The sequence below is a fragment of the Austrofundulus limnaeus genome, unplaced genomic scaffold (assembly GCF_001266775.1).
Source record: "Austrofundulus limnaeus strain Quisiro unplaced genomic scaffold, Austrofundulus_limnaeus-1.0 Scaffold78, whole genome shotgun sequence".
NCBI classification, from domain to species: Eukaryota; Metazoa; Chordata; class Actinopteri; order Cyprinodontiformes; family Rivulidae; genus Austrofundulus; species Austrofundulus limnaeus.
In genome coordinates this window covers 1353623-1373389 of record NW_013952480.1, presented here as the reverse complement: position 1 = coordinate 1373389, position 19767 = coordinate 1353623, and the positions used below count along the sequence as shown (strand labels likewise).

At 39.8% G+C, this 19767-nt stretch overlaps 2 protein-coding genes across 2 annotated transcripts in view; both read right to left on the bottom strand.

Moving 5' to 3' along the window:
- Positions 1 to 11660, bottom strand: part of LOC106519521 (inactive phospholipase C-like protein 2) — a 35697-nt gene extending 24037 nt beyond the window's left edge. The window contains exon 1 of the mRNA XM_014011236.1: positions 11210 to 11660. Within this exon, the coding sequence (XP_013866690.1) occupies positions 11210 to 11491 (282 nt within the window). The 5' untranslated portion in view covers positions 11492 to 11660. The remainder of the gene's footprint in view (positions 1 to 11209) is intronic.
- Positions 11661 to 15709: 4049 nt separating this feature from the next.
- Positions 15710 to 19767, bottom strand: part of LOC106519480 (dynein heavy chain 3, axonemal-like) — a 7070-nt gene continuing 3012 nt past the window's right edge. Inside the window, 5 exon segments of the mRNA XM_014011182.1 lie at positions 15710 to 15957; positions 15960 to 16047; positions 16130 to 16271; positions 16473 to 16673; positions 16739 to 16875. Of these exon segments, the coding sequence (XP_013866636.1) occupies positions 15710 to 15957; positions 15960 to 16047; positions 16130 to 16271; positions 16473 to 16673; positions 16739 to 16875 (816 nt within the window).

Sequence of the window (19767 nt, the reverse complement as noted above, 5' to 3'; positions counted from 1 at the left end):
AAATTTCCCTCTGGGATCAATAAAGTATTTTTGAATTGAATTGAATTGAATTGAACAATAAAGCTTAACCATAATGCTGAGTTTAGTTAAGTAAAATATTTGAACTTAAAAATCTATAATCAATTACTGTGGTTTCACAGTTAAAGTTCAAGCAGTGATTTACATCAAAGCACAATAAAACAATGTAATAACATTCTTTTTGTGTTGACTTTGACTTTGACTTTATAACTTTAACTGGAACAGAGTTCTGTCTCTTTAAAGGAGGTAAGGTCAAAGACAAGTTGAACTGTTTATTCCACCCCTAGGTGACCACTACAAAAGATAATCCTGCAAAATTTTAAATTAAATCAAAATAACAAGTAAGATTTTCTATCCACTTGTATGAATTTCAATAAATTTTTCACTTGAAATGCAAACTGTAACATGTTCAATGGAGTATCAATACCAGTATCCCAGTATAGATGCTGGTATTGGTGTTGGTTCCAGGTATCAGGGCATTTTGGACCAGTACTTGTATAAATGCTTGTACCTGACCAGCAGCAGGTCTGGTGCAACCACGTCAGCGAGACACAATTTTGGGGCTGTAAATAACCATACGGCCCTGTGTTATTACAATGTTTTATACAACTTGTACCAAATTATGAAGTTTGTTACGATTAGTTTACTTWTATGCAGGGACGTGCACAGAYAGACATCAGGTGGTGCTTGAGCACCTGCCCTTTTCCCTCCAGACCATCAAGTGCCCCTGTCGAACCCGCCTTTTTTTGTTATGCTCCATCTGTCACCCTTGGTTGCACTTCTTATTAAGTGCATGCAACTATAATGGCAACAGTATTAATATTATTAATAATAATATTGCCCTCACACCCTCCATTCACCACACACACGTGTGTGCCCGCACTCCTGTGCGCTGTCCCTCAGTGAAAGCGCTGCGCRCTCGGACAGGAGGAGAGCTGCTGAAGCATCTCTCTTCTCTCATCCACACAACAGAGGACAGTTATAATCAGCAGGTAATTTACCCCCAGGCAAACTGTGCGGGACTGCCTCACATGTTTCACTCTTGTCCCGGTGTCGCGCAAGTTGAAACAAAGTCCCGCATTTGACTGATCAAATTGTAACAAGACATACAAAAAACGTTTTTTTATTGGCTGCAATTTACAACCATTAGAAAATGCCTCCTTATTTCTCTCTCTGCATTCTATGCAGAAGGCGGAGGAGAGAAGAAAAAAAGGCATAATAAGGCAAAGCTGCCAATCAAACGCGCAGCAGCGTGTCCTGCATGTTAAAAATAAATATCTAAACACGTGAAAGAAAATGGATTTTATTTATACAGAATGTGATGGAAACTATGTCAAAAACGCAGCAAAATAATAACTGGAAAATAGGTGAGGAAAGTGAAAGATGATTCTCAGAGAACAGCACAGATCATCTGACCTGCTTATGGTTTTGTTATTTTTATATCATGATAAAATAAAATAAAAATTAAACTTTAAATATTTTTTAACTAGAGCATTTTTTTGATAAATTTTAAAATGTATTTAATAAAAATATGTAATTTTTTTCTTAAAAACCTTTAAAATACATCGTTGTGTAATAACAGCCAAAGCAGAGAGGAATGAATGTGTCCATATTAAAACAACACAATGTGATGGCCCACAGGATCTGGTCTTACTTTTTACCCCCAAACCTCAGATGCTGAAGTCAAACTTCACTTCCTGTTGTCTGTAAAGACTAATGAGGCAAATATTAAGAAAATTAAGTTTGAAATTTTCAGTATTCTTTGATTTTAGTGTGGAAAGAGAATTAGCTTTAGYTTTATTTTTCTGTATTTTCTTGTCATTTTAAAGTCAAACATTGAATAATGAATGCTAACATGAACAATGAATCAATGAAACAATGAATGCTTTTTAAATTTAATCTCTTCTTTTTCAGGTTTTGTGTGTTCTAAATGGAACATAAACCATAATTTGGAAAATAAAATTAGTATAATAAGAATAATTTGTTTTTGTTTCAATAAATATTAACAGAAATTGGCWCTTGATCTGGACTAAGTGTGGAAATTTCACCCCCTTGTGAATTCGACCCCCCTGTGTTACAGTGTTACATTTTGACAGTAATTTAGAGTCTGATTGGTTTAAATGTTGTAATTTATTGCACTGACCTTTGTCACCATGCCGTTTCACCCAAATAAACATATTTGATATTGTTGGTGTTTTAGCTACAGCAGAGAAACAGCTCAATGTTTTCCTGCCATCCTCCGTCAGACACAGATGAAGCTGAATTGTTTGAATTCAGATCATGGAAACAGCTCTATGATGGAGAGACTGAAGGAAGATCCTCCATAGTACAAAAAAGCCATTAGTAATTTTGTGAAAATAAACTTGATTAAAGTTATTTTATAAACACTACAAAAATTGTCCTTAGTAGTTTTTGTGCTGTTGTTGCCATTTTGTTACAGAAAACAACCTGTATAGAGTACTGAACATTAAAAATCTGTATCAGACAGAAAAAAAAACTGATTTAAAATAGATAAATATGCACAATGAACAAGATGTGTCTGTAATGCCACATTATTAGGACCCACTGATTCCGTGCACCGGACAAGGTGCCCTCTTTTTCCATTTGAGCACCTGCCCCCGAAAATGTCTGTGCACGCTACTGCTTATATGGGTTATCAGAGGTCTATAAAGTACTTGAAAAAAATAACTAAGTAAAAGTAAAATTACATGAACAAAAAATTACTTTAGTAAAAATAAATTTCACTGATGAGAAAACTAAAATCATAAAACTGTTTACAAAAATAAAACGTACTAAAGTACTAAAATAAACGTACTTCTACACACTCTCTAATAAATAATTTGTTGAATTTACTGAATCAAACTGGTTCCACTAAGCCATGTTGAGTAAACTGAGCAATATATGTATGTTCTTTGCTCAATTTACTCGACTAATCTTAGTGGAGCCAGTTGAAGTGACTTTGTTGAGTAAATTCAACAATTCGTGTTTTAGAGTGCAGGCACATCTTCTTTTGTGATGAGTTTGAACATATTTAATTTTGTAACGAGTAACTAGTTGTTACATTTTAAAGTAAAGATGTAAAAGTATCCTATTTAGGTTTAAAATGTAATGAAATAAAAGTAAAAGTAGATATTTAAAAAACAATTGGTAAAATTACAAATGCTCAAAAGAACTACTTAAGTACTGTAACAAAGTAAATGTACTTAGTTACTATAAACCTCTGTGGGTTATATGTTGATCTAATCATTAACATTACAGTCTCATATGAGACTTCCAGTAGATGTTTTTATTCCATCTTCAGCGTAAACATCTTCAATGTTGGACAAAATTTCACAAATTGTCTACAACAGTGTTTCCCAAAGTTGGGGTCGGGACCCAAAGTGGGGTCCTGAAACATCAAGGTGGGGTCCTGAAAAGATTTTCTGAATTAATTACATTTTTGCCTTAGTTGCCTAAAATGTATAAATGTAGAATAATAAATATTGTTACTATGCCCATGTTTAGTTGACCTGATACAAATGTTTATCATCCAAAAATAGTTTTGGGCAAAGGTCTCTGCTACTGTTATTTTGTGGGTCAAAAGCTGAAAAGTTTGGGAACCACTGCACTTCAGAAATCAATTTAAAGGGTAATAAATTGGTGATGTAATGTTTTTCCTATAATTATTACAAAAACACAAAATAAGTATAAATAAGTATTTATATTTGTGTAGCCTTTGTTTTTAGGGTCATCAACAAAGTTTGTGTACTCAGACCAGTAATATTTGGGGTCACAAGTTTTTGCCATGAATATTTTGTGGGTCAGAAGATAAAAACTTTGGGAACCACTGGTCTACAACATTATAGTATGACAGGGCCTGTAAAGGCTGACTCTATATGGGATTATATAAACAAGTTCTTTGTATGTTTTTGGGGACAAACATCTAACAAAGTCCCGCCGCCATCATCTGCTCCCTGCGACCATCCACTCCTTCAGGAAATAAGTGAGATGAGCCTCGGGTTGGGGAACGTCAGCCGAGCTGCTGCTGCTGCTGATAGATACTCATCAGCTCTCAGGGCTCTTCACTGAGATCTTCTATTTGTCCCTGAAGCAAGCCATCATTTTAACCTGCATTAAGTCATCGTCTCCGTCTCTCAAAACACCATCCATCAATCGCTCTAATGACTCCAAGCCAACTCCAATGTCAGCCGTGAAGAAGTGTTTTGAGAGATTGGTTTAACAACACATCAAGGCCAGCCACCCTTAACTCGTACAAGACCAATCAGTAAACAGAGGATGCTATCACCATTGCTCTTCACAATGGGCCACAACACCTTCAACTCCAGGAAGCTTTATGTTAGGGAACACTTCTTAAATTACAACTCAGCACTCAACACCACGTTTGGAACATGACACGTCAACGTGTAAACTCATCGGTGTCATGTCTGAAGTTACATACTGACACTTCCTCCCTCTTCACCTGCGCCTGGATTAAGAGTGTCCACGAGTTGTTTGAGGTGGCCCTCTTTCCTTGAGCTCGGCTAACGGCTCATAACCTTTGACTGAACTCCCTGTCAACCCCAAAAACGTCCTCGTCTGAACTGCTGATGACACCTCCGGTCTCACTGGAATGAGATCAATCAGAGATAAAGCTCAGGGATTGAAAAGCTGAATCAAGGCGAACAGCCTATCAGCTGTCTCGTGTTTTTATTAACAGTGTGAGGAGGTGGTTACAGTGGTCCACAAAACCCACCGTGGCCATTTTAGGAAAAGGGAAAAAAAAAAAGCACAGAGACAGCTTTATTTAGAAGGAGCAAGCTGAAAGAAAAGCTGCAGGTGGCATTTTATCACTCTGCCGCCGAGAACATACTGACATATGTACACCGGATGCTTGACTATAAACATGAGAACACTTCAGAGGGTAATATTTCAGCCAAGAAAGCTAAAGGCGTCTCTTTGTCTTCCTGAAAAAATCTCTTCAGAACTTTAKCGTTTACAGAACTTAGAAACACTTTCAAATACAGTTCTCACCAAGCATTTCAATTTAACCCCTTTTTAAGATCATTTGCGTCAAAAACACTTCAACAGGTTTTTTTCTGAAAGTTCTGAAAATCCTACATTTATTTGTTAAATCTGAGATCAAACAATTTACTGATTAAAGTCATGACTAGAACCTACGCTTATAAATGTGAATCTTCAAGAACTGAAGCAAGAAATGAACAAAATAGAGCACATTCATTTTCCATCTGTACGTCGCTCACATGTGTGGGCTGCGTGTGTCCCTAACATTTAAGGTAAGTAGAGCTTAGGAAGCTCTGTGTGGTCGGGTCAGTCCGTCGCAGCTCAGAGCATGAGAATTATGTTCAGCATTAAAATGTGGTGAACATGCTGTCTCAGTGTCTCTGTCTTAATATAAACCTCTGACCTTGTGGGGAGTGAAGCAGCAGATGCTGCTTTACACTCTCAGGCCTTTGATGTCCTACGTGCACTTGCTCCAAAGRAGCACACAATCAAACGCACACGTAAGTTAAAGGCTGATTTCAAAAGGTCATCGTCTCGGGCAGCAAACCACAGTTTTAGCTGACGAACATGTCGTTGCTAAAGCGAGGTCGCTAACATCAACCCACAGGTATCAGCTGGGAGCATCAAGTGGTTGTTCAAAACTGGTTTAAAAAAAACGAACGGTTTTACGTTGCATGAAAGAATCTATACCGCGTGTCGCCTTTTATGCTAGAGTTATTTTCAAAGTTGCTCATCATCTGTCAAACTGGCTGAGTTAGAGAGATTTGTTTTTAGCTAAATGTCATTTAGCCTACCTTAAGTAATGTTAGCTGTACCCAATAATTAATTTTTGAGAATGTCATTAAAATCCATTAGTGGTTCGTCACTAATGCTACTAACGCACTTTCACAAATACACACAAAACCATATCACCTTTACCTTTACAAATGCAAGCTAGCAATAATAACTAACCACAAGCTATAAAGTCATTGCAAACAAAAAGAATATCTGCATGTTTTTACAAAGGTGAACGTCATTTGCATAAGATTTTGTCTTAAGCAGAACGTGCCAAAACATTCTTCCATTTTACTCAAAGATGCTCCCTTTTTCTCAAAAATGTCTGCAACAATGAGTCCTAAACAAATCAGACTTTTCTACTAATCTTGAGTCAAGAGTTAAAATCAGAGTTTAAAATGGCCAAACTCCTCCAGTTTATTGCTTCCGATCCAACTTTTTTTTCCCGTATTTTTATTTCTTAAGAGAAAAAAGGAGGGAAGCTCATCACAACGTGCCATCATCCCACATGGAACGCGGACCTGCTTTTGCCCGAGGTGTAAAACTGAAAGTTTCCAGCTTGTTTATATGAAAATGTGCAGCCATTGAAACCATTCTTGCCTGTAGTTATGTAGGTCTTGTGCTGCTGGTATGGCTCACTTATTCCCTTAACTGACTCTCTTTGTATGTATGTCAGGGAACTGAGTTTGAATACGGAAAAAAAGCCAAAAGGGTCCTTTTTTTGAAGGGATTAAGTTATTTTAAGATTAAAACATCCCCAGTCGTATTGATGTCGACGCAACGATTGGGTTTGCATTTTATGAGTCTATACTTGGGTGTTTGAGAAGAGGAAAAGACCCCTCAGGATCATTGTCGGACTCACAAAAATTCATGAAGTTTGCCTTTTCAGGCACAGGTTGTTTGTGAATATATTTTGTTTTTATCCATATATGAATTTGCGATATTTGCTTTAGCTGTTTCCAGATTTTAGCTGGAGGCTCGAGCTGAACCATGTCTCACAGGGCTAGCTGAGGCTTTTGATAATAACTTGAGCAAATTTAGAAATACTAATTATCATTAAGCTGTGGGGGACACTGGAGGCACGAGAACATGCAAACACCCCACAGAGCCAAAGTGCAAACCAGGAATCTCAGCCAAAGAGAACATGAAGCGCTAATCACTCCACCACATTTTGTCTCATTTTTGTCAGTGTTTCTATTTAATATGACTGTTTTTTTAGGTACTGAATATAAATAAGACAGAATAGAGGATAGAGCAATCAATCATCAATATGGTTCCACCACAACCAGCGGGGAGGTTAATCCTCTCTCTGCGAGATCCTCATGCGGTCCAAAGTGAGCTAAAGATGCTGAGTTGAACAGCAGGAGATGCTCCGAATCAAACAAATATCATCCTTATGCAGTTATTGTGCAAACACCTCATTCTAATGCTGCTCATGTAGAGTGAAAAACACAAAAAGGGATCCAAAATGCAAGCGTACGTCCATCAGATATGCATAATGATAAAGGTACAAACTCATTTATAATTAACACTTGAAATCCCAGATGAAAACATTGCAACTCAGACAATTAGTTGGAGCAGTAGCCCTACCTTTGAATTAAAACGATTACTGTATAAACTAGGAACTTGTAGAGGAACTGCATATTATTTTAATTTCAGCCTTATGTAGATTAAAAAAAAGATTGAAAAATCACACATACAGTAACTCTAAAACAGAGAACCTGGTGCAGTGTGTCGACATGACTAATGAGCGAGTCATATTTATTTTTTCTTTTTGCTAGAAGGCAGAGCTCGGCAGGAGTGTTTGTTTATGTGAGCGTTCGGTGGTACGTGATGCATATCTGCATCCTGCGGAGCCTGAAACAGACTCAAAACAGTTGTTCGGCGCTTTTGAAGTGGGGCTTCTGTGAAAAATTTATGAAAAACTCATATTTCCTGATGTTGATAGTAGGGATGGGCAGTACATTTTGAACATATAAATAAGTCCAAGATGTTTGATAATGGCACTTTATTCAATGTGGCCTCTACTTGTTGTGTCCCAGGGTCTTTACCTGCCGCTGTAGTATAGTTTGAAAGGATTATACAGTGGAAACTTTGGTGAGCTCAGCTTTACTGCTAGAATATGTTTATACCCCATTTGGGTAAATACATTGGACTGGTGAAAATGAAAGAATATAAAGGGTTCAAGCTATAGGATTAAGAAATGGTAGCACTTCATGCAGGAATATGCTTCTGTCAGAATAACCCGTACAAAACATATAGTGGTGGATAGGTTTCTAGAATTGCAATTACAGAAACCATAATGAAATCTTTGGAAATTGGAATTGGTTTAAGACCACAGCTGACCTCTTTGGTTGGAACATGAAGAGGATGAACCATTGGCTTCTCCCAGGTGTGAGCCAGATGTGGGGTTGAGCTAGCTGGYGGCATGGTARGTGGTTTGTCAACCTGTTGTGGGCCAGGTCTGATAATGATGACACTGTTTTTAGATTGCCACACCTGACCTGACTGTGGTTTGGTTTAAGTGGTGCTGACCCATGCATGGGACCACCTCTGGTAAACCACATCACAAAACGGCCATCATTCTTTGTAGTATCTGGGCCGTTCGTGGTATCTGCATTGTGTGGCCCAGAACTAGATTGTCAGTCTGGTCAGAATTAAACTCTACTTYCTCAGAACTGAGGTCATTTAAGAAGCAACAAGATATTAAACCTTCCTAACTTTTCCACCCCCARCCTGGCTTCAAAAAGATCTGAGATACCCCGTTAAATGAAGTGGCTACCCACTGCTCTCCTCCACACRTATGAGCGAGAGGGAATAAAAGCGAGGAGAGCCGATGACATGCATGCTAATGAACTACTCTCAGTAAAYCCTCTGAAGAGAACAGGAAGACACGGGCTGGACAAGAACCTTGGCGCTGTGGTTAAAACCAGCCCGGAATGTCACGTTTCCTGTTTATCCAGCATGCCAGGCACAATCTTGTTATGTGGAATCCTGCAAAACAGCCATAGGGGTATTTTAGCAAAGATGAAAAAGCATGCAGAGTTGACAGATTGATTAACTCAACACGCTCGAGCTCGATTTTTCAAAGATACAAGAAAGTTTGATGGTGAATACGCTTTGCATGCTGTTGCACCAGGTTCCCCTGCTGGACACCAAAAGCTTTCGGCGAAAGACGTCCGCTGAATATTAAAACAAGCACACACCAGAAGAGCGCAGGAAAACAAAGGAAGGATGTGAAGAAGCGTGGTTTCCCATGCCATCCGCCTCCTTTAAAGCAAAAGCAGCGACCAGAGTGACAGTGATGCTCCGGAGCCACTGAAACATGACTCCGCAAAAATTCRCAAAGTCAGATCATGAGTCCAGAACTTCAGGCACATCGAGAGCTTTCGGATAGTTTCTGTTAAGCTATCTGTACCAGTAAAACACACAATGAGCAGGCCTGTGTGTGGGCAAAGAGGTGAGAAACATTTGTCTGTTTCTCTGTGTGTATGTGTGTGTGTGTGTGTTCCAGTGAAAGTGATTTGTCACCACCAACTGCTCATGGTTTAATAGCAATATTGCAACACGAACTGTACGCGGAAATTGGTCAACAGGCCTGCTTCCTGTCTCGCTGAGTCAGGGACAATCGCACAAGGATGGTGGCATGTTTAAATAATCGTGTCTTTGCAGGCAGCAGCTCCGGGGAGACAAAGCAGCAGCTGGGGATCGATGTAAGGGTCTCACACATGCCAAGGAAGGGAAGGGAGGGTCAAAAACCATAAAAGGACTGAGTCAAGGGGACAAGGTATTGATGTTTTTCATTTGGCACAGCTTAAAAAGCTATTCTAAGAAAAATCCAGGTGTGTGGTGAAGAATTTAAACATAAACTTGGGAGCTTTGCCTAAATAAATATGACATCAAACATTGAGGCAGAAGACATCTTTGTGAGCTGCGGAGGAGATCACATGTGGTTTCACAATTGTTCTGTTCTTCCTCTTTTTCTCCAGCTGATTGAGCGCAAAGAAGTAACAATGCTGTACGTTGGCAAAAAAATGGGCAATACCAACAGCAGGGCGTGGGGTATTATGCAAAATTGACTTTTATGAAGAGCGTTATATCATGTTATAAMGTTTCCTCATCAAAAACATGGTGTTACTTTTACTCATTTTTGCATGTTGGATAAATCTTTGAATCACGTGGTAGCCATGTGGAGTTGCTGCTGGTACAAAGCTCCACCTATTTGCACAAAGCTCCTCCCTGCAGCTGAGTTTGAAGCTGAGCTCCTGCCCCACAGAACGCATTGTTGTGAAGATGTGCTGAAGTAGGAGTGTAGGAAATGGTAGGAGGTTCTTAAAAAGACAGAGGCTAATTTCAAGGCGTCTAGATGGACTATGATGCAAAGTCAAACTTAACATACTTTAGTGTGCAAGGCAAAACATTTCTAGTTTCAGCAGGGAGGAAGGGAGATCCAATGAGCTGCTGTTTATCAAWTTAACCGTTATCAATTGTAAAGTGAAAGAAAAATTATTTTCTAGCCCTGTGATGGACTTGCGACCTTGTCCAGGGTGTACCCCGCCCCTCGCACTGTGACTGCTGGATCCCCGCAACCCTGAAAGGAATAAGTGGGTATAGATAATGAATGGATGGATGGATGGATGGATGGATGGATGGATGGATGGATGGATGGATGGATGGATGGATGGATGGATGGATGGATGGATGGATGGATGGATGGATGGATGGATGGATGGATGGATGGATGGATGGATGGATGGATGGATAATTTATAGCAACACTAAAATTGTTTTTGGTGTGCCACCCCAAAATTATCAGTGTGTGATGTCATACGTTTTGTCATTAAAGCAATGACAAAATTTGTGTTTTAGATGTGACCATCACACACAGATACAACCAGGGAGCAGTTGAGGATTAAGTGATTTGTTCAAGGACACCACAACATGGACATGTGGAACATGCAACTTTCTGATCTCAAGTCTGCCGCACTGCTCCACAGATGCCACTATCTCTTTCGAAACCTTTCTGGAAGCTRTAAAACTTTGGTGGTTTAACCTGCTGAGTGGAAATAAATAAAGATCATGGCTGTAAAACACATCCAGAGTTGACTCTGATCTGATCTGCCTGAGCTTGAAAATATTCCTGAACAGCAGCTGGCACAGGAAGCCAGCTGAGGTGAGTGATTATTGTGCTGTTTGACACAGATTAGGCCAGCTGACAGCAGGCAGAGTCACAGTGGATCAACAGAAACAGTTAATACTCAGGTGCAGTTTGGAGGGGAGCTCCACATCTGGGTTACAGGATTTATTTATTTTACACATTTTAATGTTTCAAAGCAGGATGCAGGACATGTATGGAATAATTAACTGCGTGTAACATCTGAATGCCATAATCAATTCTCACTSAAGTGATGACCTACCTTGATCAGGCTGCTGCGTCGAGGGATGGTGGCTTTGCGAGCAGAATCCGAGCCCCCCGCGTTCTCCCACGTCGGGGACTCGCAGCCGGACTCGTTCTGGACCCTCCTGACGGCGTCCGGCGCGCCGCAGTTTCCGTTCGACACGGGCTCTCCTCCCCGGTGCGTCTCCACGCTGCTCGCTCCCCCGGAGGAGGCGGCGGCGGCGGCTCCCCCGCACGCAGCTTTCCAGCCAGCAACCGGTGGGCCCGCGTCGCTCTTCTTCTTGGCCCCAAATTCAGCCATGGAGGAGACTCTTGTGGACTCTCATGAAAGGCGGCGGGGCTCCCGGAGCGGCGGCGGGGCTGAGCGAGGACGCAGGCGCGCCATCGTGTGTGAGGCGAACACCAACAAAAAGAGAGCACAGGAAACTTCTCTCTCTCTCTCTCTCTCTCTCTCTCTCTCTCTCTCTCTCTCTCTCTCTCAACACACAGAGAGAGAGACACACAGAAGGAGGAGGCGACAGCTGCGCGATTGAGATGACCGACACACCTCCCAGCTCTGCACCGCCACAGCTGGATGTGCGCCTGCGTTCTGCGCCTCTCTGTTGCTGCGGACTGAAAAAAATAATAATAAAAATAAAGGCCCAGCTGTGTAAAACATGAGGACCCCCCACCCCCCCAACCCCTTGGCTGTTTGTCACTGCCAGACTTCATCCGGATGGTGTCTGAGAGGCAGGAANATTTTGTTTTGTTTTAATTAAATGAAAAAAATTATAATAAAAATAGAAAATTTATCCTCAACATATTCTATAAGCACTAAAACATCTTACACGATCTGTTGCACATTTTGCAGAACCCCAACCCCTTGGCTGTTTGTCACTGCCAGACTTCATCCGGATGGTGTCTGAGAGGCAGGAAGCTATGAAGTCATCTTCTGTCCCCCAGTGTCTTTGAATCTGCGCAAAGAGTTGGTTTCTCTTTCACAAAGGCCAAACATTCTGAGCTATATTGATATAACTTTGTGAAAGTTTCATTAGAAGGCTTTCCATTTCAGGAGATATTTTGCTAACAGGCAGCCAGGGCTGACTTCAGCAATTAATGCTAAAGTTTAATGCAAAAATATTGAAAATTCTCAAATTCTGTTAGCTGCGTGCATAAGGGTTTTTATTGCATATGTCAGCAATTGAACTCAGATGCCAAATACGCTTTGATTGAACTGATGCAGAGAAAAATCAGCAAATATTCTGAATATAAAAATGATCACGCGGGCTGTGTCACTCAGATCAACACCAGTCAGTTTACACCCTGGTTTTGTCCTCATCCAGCAGTCCATCATTGTGCTTCATGCTCTGACAGCTTCTCCTCTGCATCTCCTCCAGTTTCATTTATGGCTTTGCATTTCTGCTGCCATGACAGCTTTTTGTTTTTGTATTGTGTTTATTGTGTGAATGCTCAAACTTTGTGATCCAGTTCTCGGCACCTGTCTTGTTCCACAATTTCTGATGCTGTTTCAACAATTTGTAGGCCTATAAATTTCAGCTCCTTCAGGACATTCCGGCCATGACTTTTTAGTTTACATTTTAAGATATTCATCTTTTGCACATTTTGTGTATCAAAAATGAATGGAGTTAAAATCTTTAGTTAAATCTTTCCTGCACTTTACACCTTTTGTACTAGATCTTTTATGTTTTTTGTACACATTTGTGCTCATTTTAGCTTCCGCAGCTTCAGTTTTGCTAATATCAGTATTTTTTCCATCACAGTTACTCTGTTAATTACATTTTTGTATCAGCTTCTTTCTGCTAATTTAAGCTCTTTATACTTTTTTCAGCTGTTTTCTGCAATTTAAACTACATTTTAATATTTGAATTCAATTCAATTCAGTCTGTCTTACAGTGGATCTGAAAAAGGCTTGAAGACACCCTGTTGTAGTATGACAGAGGGTGCTTATCCATTTTCAGTTAAATTCACCCTTTGTGATAATTTTAGTTACTTGTCGGCTGCTTTTGTATATATCCAGGCCTGTGCAGCTACTTTTTGCTACTTTTCTTGCTATTTTAAACCTTTTCGGAAATTTTATGACAAATCATTTTGTGCAGCTTTTCTTTCTTTTTCTTTTTTTCCTGAAAAACTCTTTCAGCATTCAGCATTCATACTGCAATTTTTCACTGAAAATGCATATTCTCTTGTTATTATTAAACTTTTTGATTGATTCGCTCAAGTTCCTCAACTTCATCTGCATTTTAGGGTCATTAACTTTACCTGCTTCTCCTTTCTGGGTTGCAGGGAGGTGGTGGTCCTGCYGTCACTGCGTGATGGGGAGACTTTTGACAGTTTGCAAGTCCATCACATGAACATAAAGGCACATGAGACACAAAAACATTCACACTCTCACACACAGGGATGATTTAGTCACCAATGGATCTAACATGTATGTGTTTGGTCTGTGGGAGGAAACTTGAGCCCTAAGAGAAAACCCACCCATGCATATGAAGAACATTCTCATGAGGCAAGCCTGAGACCTTCTTGTTTTTAACTCCTGTGATGCCTTTGAAATGGCAACTAACAATGTACACAAAGTGCAGGTTCACTACATGTGATCCTGTTTTTTTAAAACTGCACAGAGACCACCTCAATGTTTGCTGCACACAAGTAGACTTTTTAAATCCTAGTTTGAAACAGGTTTGCATTTGCTGCCATCTAGTGTTCGTCTCCTGTGTTTGAGTGATGAAATGACATAATCAGTTAATGAGGGATGTAAATACATCTTTTAAGAGTTGGGATTATATAAGTATTGTCAAGGCCTAAATCCTAATCCACCAACCTTCCTGAAAACAAACAAAAACAAAAGTGCAAAACATGAAAACAACTATAAAAATGCTTTCTTTTAATGCCTTTAGTCTTAAATCTGCACAGACAAAAGAATTTATTATTTAAATTATTTGATTTATGAAATGTAAACTGCTTAAGAATTTCAATGTAAGAAAACACTAATGTACACATACATTTAGGAAATACATTTTACATGCATGTGAAGTTATACCTAAAAATTCTACTAGTGCATCACACGTATGTTTTTTTTTTCTTTCTGCTCTCGGAGGAGTAAGACGCTATTTCCCTCTCTYCTGCCTTCCCTCATCTTCCCTGCTGTGCTRCTCAGAGCCTCCTCTACGTTTTTCATCCAAAACYAAAAATTATGGATTTATTTGAATGGATTTGGTTAGCTGGTCTCTYAATTAATTTTTGGAACAAATTTTTTTCCATGGGAGGACATGTCAAAGGTGGGACCTCTGTTCTGGATATACAGTATATTTGGATTCTGATCACTGGATTCTACAGATTAGCTTGGTGGTCTCCTGGTGTTCTACAAAACAATGTCGGTGGCTTTTCAGGCCATTTCCTGGCTGCGTGACCAATATGAAGGATTGCCGTCCTTTCAGCACTCAGACTTTTGCCTTGAGCGAGCTGGACTCGACTCGGCGGGATTGTCCACACTATTTGTCTGATTGGCGTCGCCACTTTGAGATGTACCAGCGACATTAAGGCAGATGGAATATTGTTATTGTCTGCCTGACTAAAAACATTTTCTTCTGTTCCCAAACAACTGATTATGAATTGTCTCTCTCCCACATGGCCTTGAATAGCTGTGGATCTCATTTCTCCTGGTGTTTACGTTGACTTGGCGTGATCCCCATCCTCACTCCCGTCTGTAATCTGATCCCCTGAAGGCCAATCTGGAGTTGCACAGAATGAACAGTTAACACCAGTATTCTGAACTTTGGCCAAACTATGGGTTTTTTCTTTTGGGGGACTAGATTCTTCAGACTCATTCTTCAGATATTCACACAAGCCTACAACATTCATGGTTTCAGATACACACCCTGTAAACTCACTACTACTACTCTGGCTAATACATTCTTGCTCTGCAGAGGTTTTTTTCTATAAACACCATAGTCTGTCATATTTCATTGATGTGATATGATGTTTTTTTCCTCATCTATCCTTGTGTGGTATTTTCATTTTTCTTTTTAAAAGTAGCACGACCCCTGCTGGTTGCCACAAGACCAATTGTGTGACCAATTGGTAATAAGTTTAAGATTTTAATAAACAGATTTGAAAATTTGTCTGTAAGTACCTGTACCTGTTCTCAATGAAAACCTTTTTTTGATTATGTATGTATTGATTTTTAGAAGTGTTAAGTAAATTTTATTATTGTTTTTATGCTACTTTGTTGTAGTGGATGTAACAGGTCTCTCTTGTAAATGAGACAATGAGTCTCAAGAGATCTTCCTGTATAAATAAAGGATAAATAAAAAAATAAATAAATGACCTGATCACCTGTTTCCCCATGTTTGTCATGTGTGTCTCTTGAATGGGTGTTCTTAAATGTAATGTCATTGTGCTCTGTACAATGACAACAAAGGCATCATCAAATCAAACCAAGTTATGAAAAAAAAATTACCTTTTGGCTTCTACAATAATTTAACAAAATAACAGCAGCTCAAAATGAACTGGCTCACTGTTAATCATCCAGCTGGCAGAGGGACGCCACCCCTCGGTTGATCCAGTGTTTCTGTGACTTGTCAGAGGGCAGCTCGATGGACAGGATGTAGTTGGCCAAGTGGCCTGTGGTGGACAGCGTACCTTGACRAGCACTGGTTTTGTAAACGGGACAAATGTAGATGTTATCATGTTTGAACTTGGCCATCTCTCCGGGTTTGAGCTTGATGATGGACAGGGAGTCGAACAGGATCTTAGGKAAGGACTCTGCCTGTCCCAACGTGCCCCTTCCATGAAGAGACCATGAACGTACGCCCCGTCCTCAGGCTTCTCCTCCATGTGGGCCTCCTCATTGGTTACCTGAAAAGCAGTCAGAAGGATATGAATATCCCTAATGTACTGAGAATAAACATGTCAAAAAGCTTTGGGATCAAATGAACACCTCAAATTCAAAACATATGTAGTCAATCGGGATGCTGTACTTCCTGGCAAAGTTCTGAGACACTCCGGTAAGAAATGACTGGATCGAATAAAAGCCAGAAAGCCAGAYGACTGGAGCTTGGCCGTCATTTATCCACTCCTGTTCAGATCAACAAATTAAAATATAAAGATTATTTAAAATAGATCTTTTAATAGTTTTCAAAACAATAACCTTAGATTGAGCAAGCTGTACAGAAAGTTACTGAAGTATTTGGCATGTAAGACATTCACTCTGAAGTCACATTCCAAATATCCTCAAGGTCTCCTCAGACTATATGACCCAAAGAGAGCATAAATCTTACCAGAGGAACTGTAGTCTGCTTAACAGATCAGTCACGTAGCTCCCRAACGGTTTGAGTGAAGGCTACGACTAGGCTGCCCACAGTGAGGGCACCTTTCCCACCAGCGTGCTGTTAAAAATGCCCTCYAGCTCAGAGTACATGACGATCTGTCCTTTCAAAGCTTTGCAAATGTTTACCAGGCTTAGGCGCACCACTTCTGAAAGTCTACTGAGAGAGAAGACACCAGTTAATTCCAGCAGATTCTATACGGTGAAAGATTGTTTTATTACCTGCTGAAGCGGATGACTTCCTGTCTCAGCACCGTGTTCATAGACTCCTCACACAGGACTGGATCCATCAYCATTTGTGTGTCAAAGTCTGCTGGAAGCTTGGACAAAATATCCTCTGCAAGTTCCTCCACCACTTCCTACAAGACAAAAAAAATTTAAAAAAGAAAGAAAAATCTGCAGATAACTTTGTATTAATAATTTTGTTGTTTGTTACACTTTATACAGAGTTTCAGTGCACAGCCTATCTAAACATGCTCTGCCAGGTAGATTACTCTTTCTTTTCATTCTCACTTCTGATACATGATTTGCACCCCTCTATTTGAATTAGTCTTACAGTTGTTGTCAAGGAAAAAAAACTCAGTCTAGAATGTTATAATGTGTCTGATTTCCTCCCTCCTGACATACAGTAGATAATAATAGTGGCCAAATTATTTTTTTTTAATTATTTAGTTTCTCCTACTTTACATCATTTGCTTACCTTTTACTAAAAGAGCTTATTTCTTAGTACTGACATACATCATAATCTGTAAGACTTTTCTTGGACACAAATGTCCTTTTATCAATTTAACATGCCAAAATATTTAAAGTGAAAGTTTGAGATTTTTTCATGCAACAAACCTGAAAGTGAAAGTAGTCAAACTGAATTTTCAATAAACCAAAATACAGTTTCTAAGCAAATTAATTAAATCCCAAATTAATCCCTACCCGTTTCACCCGTGGGCGGATCAATGTGAGGGCCGTGATGGGTGGGGACAGAGAACTGACTCTGGTGATTTGTGCTTTTGGTTGACAACAACTTATTCGGACTCTGGAGGTCTTTGATTGGTTCCAACACGGAGTACTAACCTGGAATGTCACCGGCTCTGCTGAACCCCACCCCATACCATGTGTTTGACCCCCACCCCCCTCCCCTAGCTCCTTGCACTATATGCGAGTGGTTTTTTTGAGCGCATGTTTCTGTGTTTCTGTGCAAAACATAGGATCAGAGCTCTTTTTTTAACTCACCTTTCCTATTTTGTGTATTCCAAGCTGCTGCAAAAGGTAGCGCACCGTAGTGCGAAAGACCTTGGACATTCATTCCCCCATGTTTGTTATTTGTGTGTTTCTCCGGACGGATGTTCTAAAATGCAAATTTCGTTCTGCATTGCATCTTGATGTTGTGTGTGAATGACAATAAATGATTCTGAAATTAATTCAAATTTAAAACTTTAAATTCAGTTTCAAATCATTAAATTCAGTTTCAATTTAGAGAAATTCATTTTCAAACAAATGCATTCAATTTCAAACTAGAGGATTGCATTTCCTGCAAAAATACTAGTGTGCCTGGCCATTGCCGTCCTACGCAGTTCCGCTCAATTCTACAACCCCTGGCAAAAAGTATGGAATCACCAGTCTTGGATGAGCACTCATTCAGACATTGCATTCTGTAAAACAAACTCAGATCAAAAACATGATACAATATTAAGGTCTTTCCAAAGTGCAACTTGTTGACTTTCAGGAACACTCAAAGAAATGAAGAGAAAACACTGTGGAAGTCAGTGAATGTTACTTTTATTGACCAAGCACAGGGAAAAAAATATGGAATCACTCAATTCTGAGGAAAAAGTATGGAATCACTCAAACTGGAGGCAGAAAATAAGGACACACCCTGTCAATTTCCTTTCCCTAAATGGACACCTGCCTCAGATTAGATCTGCTCATTAGTCTGCAGTTAAAAACACCTGCAGTCATGACACCTTGGAGGGCTGCTGGACGAAGTGGAGAACAAGAACCATGGCTCCAACAAGAGAAATGTCTCTTGAAACAAAAGAGAGGATTGTGAAACTTCTTGAAGAAGGCTGAAGGTTTTTACTCTTGGCAACTTCTCAGCGTTTTTGATTATTACCATGAAGGCCCTGTGAATGACCTCCCAACGCTCCTGAAGGCTGCAAAAAAAAAACTCTATGCGAGGCTTGGCCACTCGTAGCTTCAACAGCAGAACTTGGGTCTAAACGTATCTCATCTTATCCAACACCTCTCCAAAGTCATTCTCCTCCTGATAAAGACGTTTGTTTCACAAWATATAAAAAGTGAATTCTGAGAGATGATGACAAAAAAATAAAAAATAAAATCCAAACCTTGTGTGCCATAAAGAGCTGTAACAGGTCCTGTAACAATTCAATGACCAGGCTTCGGTGATACAGTGACATGAGTGCAGCCACACAGTCAAAAAACTGCTGGGCAGACACCCAATCACTGCCGTGCATGAAGGGCAGCCACTTAAGCTCGTTGGTGTCCAAAAGTGATGCACACCATGGCAGCCACCTTAAAGARGAAGCAGGTCCCAAAGAACACATTTAGGCACACATATGAACTAAGTGATGTTTGTACAAGAACAAAAATGGTTTTGGGGTAATTTTGKATTTTCCAGGYACATAGTTCAATTCTACAMCACAATCAAGTAACTACATTGATATCACATAGCCTATCTCAACACCTTTGTCTCTTAAAGWACCTCCTAYTGTTTCGGACRCTCCCACTTTAGYATGGATTCACAACAAAGCTGCAGGGTGAGGGGGTGCTCAGTGGGGCGGGAGCTCGGCTGCAGACCGAGCTCCGGGGAGGAGTTTGTGTAAATGGGCGGTGCTTTGTACCAGCAAACATTTAGGCAGCTACAAAAGACTTCCAGAGGAGATTCAAGGATTTATCAAACATGCATTTTAAATAACTTATTCCAATTTCTGATCATTTTATTCAACAGTAAAGCTGTCTACATTGAAGATGGAATAAATGAATCACCTTTCGGACGTATGCATACTGTAATGCTACAGTTAGACACCTATATAAATCATAACAAAATTTTTATATGTCAGCATAAGTTGTCTAAAACATTATAGTGTGACAGGATCTAAAGCAACACTCTTGGTATGTTTTGATGGAAAAATATCATAACATAATGTAAATGTAGGGGTAACCCTGGTGAAATTTTCATTCCTATTTTTTGTCTTTGATTTGCTTATACACTTATAAGAAGAAAGTCATTTTAAAGG